Source organism: Nansenia antarctica, assembly GCF_963989245.1.
Source record: "Nansenia antarctica genome assembly, chromosome: 9".
NCBI lineage: Eukaryota > Metazoa > Chordata > Actinopteri > Argentiniformes > Microstomatidae > Nansenia > Nansenia antarctica.
Window position 1 is genome coordinate 23,584,860 of NC_137679.1, and position 10,294 is coordinate 23,595,153.

The 10,294-nt window shown below is 41.7% G+C and overlaps 1 protein-coding gene across 1 annotated transcript; it reads left to right on the plus strand.

Annotated features, from left to right (window-relative positions):
- Positions 1–2,974: 2,974 nt before the first annotated feature.
- Positions 2,975–9,831, plus strand: LOC308164856 (TBC1 domain family member 2B-like). The gene is made up of 6 exons (XM_080538907.1): positions 2,975–3,089; positions 3,658–4,152; positions 4,265–4,382; positions 5,353–5,538; positions 6,411–6,532; positions 6,799–9,831. Exons 1-6 carry the CDS (start codon positions 3,019–3,021, stop codon positions 6,992–6,994), a joined length of 1,188 nt encoding a protein of 395 aa, XP_080395033.1. The 5' UTR covers positions 2,975–3,018; the 3' UTR covers positions 6,995–9,831.
- Positions 9,832–10,294: the final 463 nt, after the last annotated feature.

Here is a 10,294-nt window from a genome sequence, read left to right on the forward strand (position 1 = left end):
GTCCTGTAATTGCAGTTGCTCACCTCATGGGGGCAGTATGACACATGGCTCTCCATCTAAGGATGTTTACAGTGGTGCACAATGAGGGTACCTACAGTAGGCTACCTCTCAATACTGTTAAATGGTTTCCTTTTCTTGTGTTCTTTCCTTCACTATCAGTGAAAGATGACAGGACTGGATAGGTAGTAACCTTGCCTCCTTCACCTGTCACCTCTGGTCAGATTAGTGGTCATAGGGGAAAGGCTATGAGGAGACGATATTATTTAGAAAAGGTGGAGTGACTGATCCTTTTCATATTATCATACTGTAATTGTTGACTTTTGGAGCAAAAATTACACAAATCTTTTTACAGCTTATATATAGCTGCATACCTGACAGTGAGCTAATTGATATGGAGATTTGATTTTTTTGTTTTAAGGGCACAGCATTTTTATGAGGGAATTCTTCTGTATTCTCTGTATTCCATGTGTTTTTCTCTCTTCCATATTGTTTACAATCTCACAACTTTTTTTTTTAAGTTACACATTTGCTTAGGTCAAATACTTCCCATCTCACACATTCCAATCAAATGTTTAATTTCTTAGTTTCTTAGTTCGTAGTTTGCAAATGACAGCTTCTGTGTAGAACATGTATGTCTTCATGTTAGATTTTTTACATCAGCAATTTCATTGCTGAGTGGCCTACATGGCTACTTTTTGACAAATGGACAATTACAGAGAAATATAAAATGTTTTGTAGCACTATTACAATGGTGTGTAAACAGAGAGTTGTCTTCTAGTTGTGTGAAAAGTTCTGTGTTTTCATTGAGAGCGGGTCTCTCTAGTAACCACACTTTTCAAGCTTTAGTTGACAATGCTGTACCAATATCTTATTAGTGATCAGGGTTTTACTGTTTGTCTTTCACACAAATATCCCTCACATTGTTAAAACAGAAGATGGACACAAATAAAATGGGTATTTCTGATTCACTCTTTCAAGGTGAAATTCACACCACACCATGTTTAAGCCCAAGTTATTATGCATGTTGACTATGATTGTAATTAATCAAGTATTGTATCACATATCTTAGCTTGTTTATGTTCTGGATTGAATAAGCTATTGTTTCAAGTTCCCTTGTGTTCACTCTTCAATGCAACACATGGCACAGGCCTGTAAGTATATTGCGATGATGACTTTCCAGAATATAAATAGGGCACTTTTTTCAATGCTACACTTATCAACGATGATGATTTGTATTGTAGCATGATCACCCAATAAACAATGTTATTGCTTATTGTGTGTATTACTCTTCATTATATTTGATGCTTATTGACACTTTATTATAACTATTAATTCGATTAGATGCGTCGGCAGGAGATTAATGCAGTGCAATGTAAGAAAGGGCTTTGAATTCCATAGCCTACTGATACTCAGGACGACACTTTTTATTGGACATGCCTTTCAAGTGACCTCTTAAGAATATTTGCTTAGCAATATAAAGTGTAAGGGTGGAGGAGGATGGGAGTTACATTTGGGGTGTCAAAAGACAATGACCTCCTCCTTTGGCCCTTTGCACAGGAAGCACTGTTGAGAAATGAGATTGTGCTGCAGCAGTCTTCTTTCAACACTGAGGTTCACAGGTTACAACTAGTTTGCTTTATTTTTCCTGCCAGGTGGTGTCATGCATTTACTTGTTTTGAAATGTTTTGAGTGCAGTAGTACAGACATCTGAAGCACTGGACAGAAATGTCAGAGGTCTGTGGTACGTGAGAATACGGTGGGGGTGGGGTAAGAGATAGGGTCAGTCACTTAAAGCAACCACACATTCTCTAAACGCACAAGTCAGCAGGATATATTGTCACTTGATAATTACCATGATTTTGAGTGTCACCTCTATCAATCAGTGATCAATCAGTGATCAATCATTGATTGATTGATTGATTGATAGATAGATAGATTGATTGATTGTCACCACACATTCTCTAAACGCACAAGTCAGCAGGATATATTGTCACTTGATAATTACCATGATTTTGAGTGTCACCTCTATCAATCAGTGATCAATCATTGATTGATTGATTGATTGATAGATAGATAGATAGATAGATAGATTGATTGATTGATTGTCACCTCTATGATCTCTCAAGCCTAAAATGACAAATGTTTCAGCGTAGTTTCAAATAGAACCACCAGATGGCGTAGGTTTCAGAGCTGCTTTAGAAACATAAGCACACGCATTACTGCTGCGCTGAGAAACAACTTGGGGACAGACGAGCCATCAGTTCACTTCAGCCTTCTACATGAGTATGACACATTACGACAAGCTCTGCAATTTGCTTTGATACGGTAAGAACAAAACGGACTATTATATTATAGGCTACCGTGTCTTTTTTCTTTTTTACAGTCCAATGTCGCAAGAAATGTCTTGTCACTTGTTGCCTGAACAGAGATGGTGAATAGTTCCTTCGTTCAACAAATGATGCCCTGTTGTATGTATTCTATTCCATTTGTTATTATTATTATTAGTAGTAGTATTAATATTATTATATACGTATATACATTATAAGAATGTTCACATCTCAGACTGTCTTCAGAATGGACATCCATTGTGTTGATGTACATATGGAGAGGAGATGCAGTATATGCGCCAGTAAAGGATTTTTATATGATAAAAATATGATAAAATACTTTTATACTAAAATAAACAAAATGATGATTTCGCCTAGTTATGATCCATGTCAACTCTGTAATCAGCTATGTAGGCCTACAGCTACACTAACCAGCTTATCTTAGTGTTCCTCATTGAATAATGAAGCCCACTGGAACATCAACAGTCTGATTGCTGCTTAGGATTTGTGCCGCCTAATTGGTCTTTAGACTGAAAGGCAGACTAAGTGGCCTATTTGTTACCTATTTTCTTACCATTGCCATTGTCTAGAATCAGCCCATAGGGCTTGTTTCTGGGTTATCCAAACAGTGTGGGGACCCTGTTCAGGGTCGGTGCTTTCCACCTGTAGAGCTTCTTCCAGCAATCTAGAGATGACCTCACGGGCTGGATTCTGCTCTGACGACGAACACACTGGGTTCTTCACCTCCTGGAGTAGTACCAGGTACTTACTCTCCACCTGACACAGCTTGGCCTCCAGTGCTATGTACTAGAACACATGGAACACACAAGGTAGTCAATGTTGTAACGCTAGCTAGCTAGGGACATCAGCATACTAGCGACTATACTTTTTGTTATACCTGCTATAAAGAAAAGGTCTGTAATACATTGAAATTACATTAAACTAAGATAATATGGTTCTTAGAATTTTTAAATCTTTATTGTGTTTTTCTTTTGTTGCTTGTGCCTTCGCCACTATCTTGCAGATGATTCACAAGGCAATCTGGGAGATTTCTCATAACACTTGGTTTGGTGTGCCTCTGAAAAAACTCAGTTTGGAGGGCCACTTCGCCCTACCCCTTTATCCCAAAAATAATCGGGACACCCTACCCCTACGTGTGAATGCACAAAACAGAGGGGTAGGGCTAAATTGTAGGGGCAAGGGGTTGTAATGGGATTGGGCCTATATGTTTCTATTCAATGTTCGTTTGTCCATGTCTGAGGATACTGTGAGTGTTCATAGACCCTCTTCTCTGTTCCCTACCCCTCCTCGCCTTCCCTCCCTCATGCAGTGAGTATGACGTGTTTGGCTTTAAGACAGTCCCAGAGGAGGACGATGAGGAAGAGAAGCTGGTGGCCAAGGTGAGGGCTTTGGACCTGAGGTCCTTCTCCCTAACAGACCAGGAGGTGTCAGTAGGGGTGAAATGGGAGAACTACCTGGCCGGCACCATGAACAGGGAGATGGTGCGCTCCCCGGAGCTCAAGGCGCTGATGCGCAGCGGCGTGCCCCACGTGCACCGCTCCAAGGTGTGGAAATGGTGCGTGGCCTTCCACGTCAGGAAGTTCAGGGACTGCCTGGCGCCCGACTACTACGAGACACTCCTGGGCGTGGCCCGGGAGAAGCAGAACCCGGCCTCCAAGCAGATCGAGCTGGACCTCCTGCGCACACTGCCCAACAACAAGCACTACACTTCACCGGGCGCCGACGGCGTCCAGAAACTCAGGAACGTGCTGCTGGCCTTCTCCTGGAGGAACCCTGACATCGGCTACTGCCAAGGCCTCAACAGGTATAGGAACTGTCTGCAATACTGAAGTACAGGTTATCTATGCTACACTTGATGAAGGTGCGAACTCTTTATTTTTGAACTGTGTGTTCATTAGTGTTTTTTCCTCTATCAGGCTGGTAGCCATCGCCCTGCTCTACCTGGACCAGGAGGAAGCGTTCTGGTGCCTCATAGCCATCGTGGAGGTGTTTATGCCCCGGGATTACTACACCAAGACACTGCTGGGCTCCCAGGTGAACCGTCCGCCTTATATGGTCATGCAACTGCTGTGAAAAGCCAGTGTCAGAACATTTTCTCCAGTCAACACACACCTACAGACACCACCGGAAAAGCATTGCAGGAGAATATGGAAGGGGAGGAACCTCGACCTTCTCCTCCAATGCGTTTTCAGGCCAGAGTCTTCATGTGGCTCTGTGGAAGCTGCAGAATATGAATATGTCATATTCATGTGACAGAGGGTGCTGCTCATGACTCACCAGTACAAGCATGTGTAGCAGTTATCATCATTGTGTTCTGTGGCTTCGCCCCATTGGATATGATCCCATCTTAACTCCAACTGCAGTCACAACAACCCTCTCCTCACAGAACTACCTACATTTCTAGCCTCCTTTTCAGTTTAGCATTGTCACATCCGTTTCAACTATTATTGATGTACATACTCTATGTATCTAGATACTGCTAACTACTGACTGCCCTATTGATTCCAATGAGAGATGAGATGAATGGCGCAGTGAATCCGGGAAATGCTGTTAAAGCGACATTTGATTGGTGGCACCAAGTGGGGGAAAAAAAGTTCATTTTTTTCTTTTTTTACCTGCATCAGGTTCACAAACACACATGCCTTGGATGTGCCTATATAATTTTTCAATTGGGTGAAAACAATGATAAGAAATGAATGCTCTTCTGCCGTGGCTATGCAACCAGGGACAAAACGACATATAATAGTAGGAAATACTAGCAACCGAAATTGCAGTCCAAAACCGTCATATTTGGTTAGTTGGAATACAAAGTTTAACATTGGTTTCAACAGGGATACATGCTTTTTGGCACCAGCCAATGCGGTGCCCTGCAGTTTCCCACATGGCAGTTTCCGACATGATATAGCCGGCTTCATATCTGTCAGCAGAATTGCTCCCCTGTTAACTATCCATAAATGACTAGTGGTTCCACCTCTCCCTTTCTTCCCCTGTCCTGTTGCTGCAGGTGGACCAGCGAGTCTTTAAGGACCTGATGAGTGAGAAGCTGCCCAGACTCCATGCCCACTTTGAGGCATACAAGGTGGACTACTCCCTCATCACCTTCAACTGGTTCCTGGTAGTGTTTGTGGACAGCGTGGTCAGTGACATCCTCTTCAAGATCTGGGATGCTTTCCTCTACGAGGGGCCCAAGGTAAACTGGCCTCTGTCGGCCAAGACAGGTCAGGAGTGTGTGTGCATGAAACCCCAGCCAGGTGGAGAGGGCCCCTTTTAACACTAGAACAGCCGTGCCTTTTTTACCTACTAAAAGAGCCGCCTCGGGGGTCAAATGACCATAGTCTTTACAATGCCAAGCTGCGATTTACACACAACGACCAATAGTTGGCCGCTTGTAAATTAGCCTGCTTCCTATACAGAAAACGGCAAAATAACTTTATACTAGCTTATCCTGATGTGATTTGAAAATGTAAGGATACTGGGTGGTAGAACGCACATATCTAGGAAAAGTCATGAAAGAAGGGTCTTGAAATTTGATCGAGTGCAAAGATATTAAATGTTTCTTTACTCACAGGCTGTTCTAGTGTTAACTGAGACACTATAAACTGTAGGCTGAAAGGACCACTCCACCTTGTGGCTCTGTTCAGAGGCCTTGGCTCCAAAGCGAGTGGCACTCCAAAACGAGCTGTAGGGGTAGGGAAGGGAATCGGGATTGGGCCTCATGCAAATCAGTTACATCAACTGCCTAGGCGTCAGACAACACAGTGATACTGGCCCCAGTATGAGCTGTACACTAGTAGTATGAGCTGTACACTAGTAGTATGAGCTGTACACTAGTAGGATGAGCTGTACACTAGTAGTATGCAGTTGTTGTGAAAAATGATATTGACCCTCTTGATTATCTCTGTATAAACTACATACCGCACATGGAAATCCATTCAGAACATCAATAGAATAATAAGTCTTCAGAAGCAGCTTTACATTTCAGGGTGATGATATTTCATAGGTGGATGTCCAGGGAGACGTCATGCGGTGAATTTGAAGGCTGTTATTCTGTGTTCTCCTCAGATCATATTTCGCTTCGCCCTTGCTCTCTTCAAGTACAAAGAGGAGGAGTTTCTGAAACTGCAGGACTCAATGGCTATATTCAAGTACCTCCGCTATTTCACACGCACAATCATAGACTCAAGGTAAAGTAGCCCTGTTGTGTTTCACATTTCCACATGTGTTTTGAGGGATGGATGGCTATTGACAAAGCCCAAAGATTGGGTGCGAGTGAGTGACCATAAGGAAAAAACATTCACCTGTTTTGTTGTTCCATGGAGTAGGTTACCGTATGCAAGGGCTTTCATCCTGTGAATCTCTGGTACTATGACTCTATTGTTAGCAAGTCAAGTCGGAGATGCAGGCTAACCTGAGGACTGTCTTGTGTGTGTTTGTCTGCATCTCCCTGCAGGAAGCTGATGAACGTGGCCTTTGTGGACATGAACCCCTTTCCCCTGAGGCAGATCCAGAACCGCCGCACCATCCACCTGGAGAAGGTTCGCCTGGAGCTGACGGAGCTGGAGGCCATCAGACAGACCTTCCTGAGGGAGAGGGAGACCACACCTGACGGCAGGACCCTCATCAGCGATGACGAGGAGGACAACTAGCCTTTAGTCTGTCAGGGCTGAGGCCTCTGTGGCTCACCTGCATATCAAGCCTATCAGAGCTCAGACGGTCTTCCATGCTAGTGAGCAGCTCCTCTGCCAAGCTGGCTTCGTTTCTTTGTGCATTTATCCATCTGAGCGTGAACCGTCACCCCTGTTCTCTCTGGGTCAAATGGGCTTTCCTACCAGTATTCCTGCCAATCTTTTGTACATGCCATAATTGCTTGTTTGTCTGTTTGTCTGTTTGTCTGTTTGTCTGTTTGTTTTGGCCAAGGGACACTGAGCTGAGAGGTTGACGTGAGAACCAGAATTTTAATTTGGTCCCATAGCCATTCTACCATGATTGCAAATCTAGACAGTTGCAAGCTGAATCAGTATTTTTCAAGGTCTTTGTTATTTTTGGCCAGAGAAGGGAGAGTCATTGTAATTTTATTGATGGAACTGTATGTTTTTTTTACCTATGTTCATGATCTGCCATAGCCCGTGCTCTATAGCCTTTTCAAATTATTATATTATTATTATTATTATTATTATTATTATAAGTTGGTTTCTTCTTATTGTTTACTGACTCCTTAAGTAATTAATTAATGGGCCAGTTCCATAGACAAGGCTTAAGCCTAATCCTATAGACTAAAAAGCATCAATGGTGATTTTACATTGAAAGTGTGATTTAGTTCAGGACTAGTCTTAAGACTTGTCTTTGAAACCGGCCCATAATGTTTTAGGAGTTTCCTATTCTGCATTCCTACCATGTAATCCCTTGAATATAATCCATATGTTGATTGAGGCACTTAAATCACTTTGACGGAAATATTGCATCAGTAGTTCATTCCAGACTCCAGGAATGCTGTCCCTCTGATGGATAAAAAAAAAAAACCTGGAGCAGCCAAGTCTATCATGAGACAGGACTAATGATGACAAAAGATGCTTGAAGATGATGTTTATATACCATCATTGAACTGTCAGACAGGACTGCTCTCCTCGTGCCACAATGGAATGTCAGAGAGGACAGTGTATCTTTGTCTCAGAATTCAGGTCATGCACTCATACACACACACACACACACACACACACACACACACACACACACACACACACACACACACACACACACACACACACACACACACACACACAGACCTGTCTATCCCAACATCTGACTGTTTTACATGTATCAAGTGCCCTTGATTTTTTTTTTTTTTTTTTTGCTTTTAAGCAATAGACCTACTTCCAGCTGCAACTCTCATCACCATCACACAATGCTCCATTGTGTTTTTCTTTGTTGTTCAGTATTGAAAGAGTTGACATTCTTTTTCCCTTCTCCCAGTTCAAAACATTGTTAACCGTTGTAATGTGTCCCTCACACTTTACAGTATCTGAACTATAGATCTAAAGCCCAATGTATACTTCTGCGTTGAATTTACGCGCGGCTACGCCGTAGCCTACGCAAGGGCTCTCCCAATTTATACTTCTGCGTTGGTCGGTCGCGTTGGTCGGTGTACTCATAGCGGCATAATAGCGATAAAAAAACTGCCCTCTTACAGGGTCCAACACACTATTGTTCATGTTAGGTTTGTCCTGTAATTGCAGTTGCTCACCTCATGGGGGCAGTATGACACATGGCTCTCCATCTAAGGATGTTTACAGTGGTGCACAATGAGGGTACCTACAGTAGGCTACCTCTCAATACTGTTAAATGGTTTCCTTTTCTTGTGTTCTTTCCTTCACTATCAGTGAAAGATGACAGGACTGGATAGGTAGTAACCTTGCCTCCTTCACCTGTCACCTCTGGTCAGATTAGTGGTCATAGGGGAAAGGCTATGAGGAGACGATATTATTTAGAAAAGGTGGAGTGACTGATCCTTTTCATATTATCATACTGTAATTGTTGACTTTTGGAGCAAAAATTACACAAATCTTTTTACAGCTTATATATAGCTGCATACCTGACAGTGAGCTAATTGATATGGAGATTTGATTTTTTTGTTTTAAGGGCACAGCATTTTTATGAGGGAATTCTTCTGTATTCTCTGTATTCCATGTGTTTTTCTCTCTTCCATATTGTTTACAATCTCACAACTTTTTTTTTTAAGTTACACATTTGCTTAGGTCAAATACTTCCCATCTCACACATTCCAATCAAATGTTTAATTTCTTAGTTTCTTAGTTCGTAGTTTGCAAATGACAGCTTCTGTGTAGAACATGTATGTCTTCATGTTAGATTTTTTACATCAGCAATTTCATTGCTGAGTGGCCTACATGGCTACTTTTTGACAAATGGACAATTACAGAGAAATATAAAATGTTTTGTAGCACTATTACAATGGTGTGTAAACAGAGAGTTGTCTTCTAGTTGTGTGAAAAGTTCTGTGTTTTCATTGAGAGCGGGTCTCTCTAGTAACCACACTTTTCAAGCTTTAGTTGACAATGCTGTACCAATATCTTATTAGTGATCAGGGTTTTACTGTTTGTCTTTCACACAAATATCCCTCACATTGTTAAAACAGAAGATGGACACAAATAAAATGGGTATTTCTGATTCACTCTTTCAAGGTGAAATTCACACCACACCATGTTTAAGCCCAAGTTATTATGCATGTTGACTATGATTGTAATTAATCAAGTATTGTATCACATATCTTAGCTTGTTTATGTTCTGGATTGAATAAGCTATTGTTTCAAGTTCCCTTGTGTTCACTCTTCAATGCAACACATGGCACAGGCCTGTAAGTATATTGCGATGATGACTTTCCAGAATATAAATAGGGCACTTTTTTCAATGCTACACTTATCAACGATGATGATTTGTATTGTAGCATGATCACCCAATAAACAATGTTATTGCTTATTGTGTGTATTACTCTTCATTATATTTGATGCTTATTGACACTTTATTATAACTATTAATTCGATTAGATGCGTCGGCAGGAGATTAATGCAGTGCAATGTAAGAAAGGGCTTTGAATTCCATAGCCTACTGATACTCAGGACGACACTTTTTATTGGACATGCCTTTCAAGTGACCTCTTAAGAATATTTGCTTAGCAATATAAAGTGTAAGGGTGGAGGAGGATGGGAGTTACATTTGGGGTGTCAAAAGACAATGACCTCCTCCTTTGGCCCTTTGCACAGGAAGCACTGTTGAGAAATGAGATTGTGCTGCAGCAGTCTTCTTTCAACACTGAGGTTCACAGGTTACAACTAGTTTGCTTTATTTTTCCTGCCAGGTGGTGTCATGCATTTACTTGTTTTGAAATGTTTTGAGTGCAGTAGTACAGACATCTGAAGCACTGGACAGAAATG

What these genes read in the sequence shown, in the direction of transcription:
- LOC308164856 (XM_080538907.1), top strand. Translation starts at nt 3,019, where the DNA reads ATGACCTCACGGGCTGGATTCTGCTCTGACGACGAACACACTGGGTTC. An exon ending in TCCTCTACGAGGGGCCCAAG is followed by an intron (nt 5,539 to 6,410) that starts GTAAACTGGCCT and finishes TGTTCTCCTCAG; the next exon opens with ATCATATTTCGCTTCGCCCT. An exon ending in CGCACAATCATAGACTCAAG is followed by an intron (nt 6,533 to 6,798) that starts GTAAAGTAGCCC and finishes ATCTCCCTGCAG; the next exon opens with GAAGCTGATGAACGTGGCCT.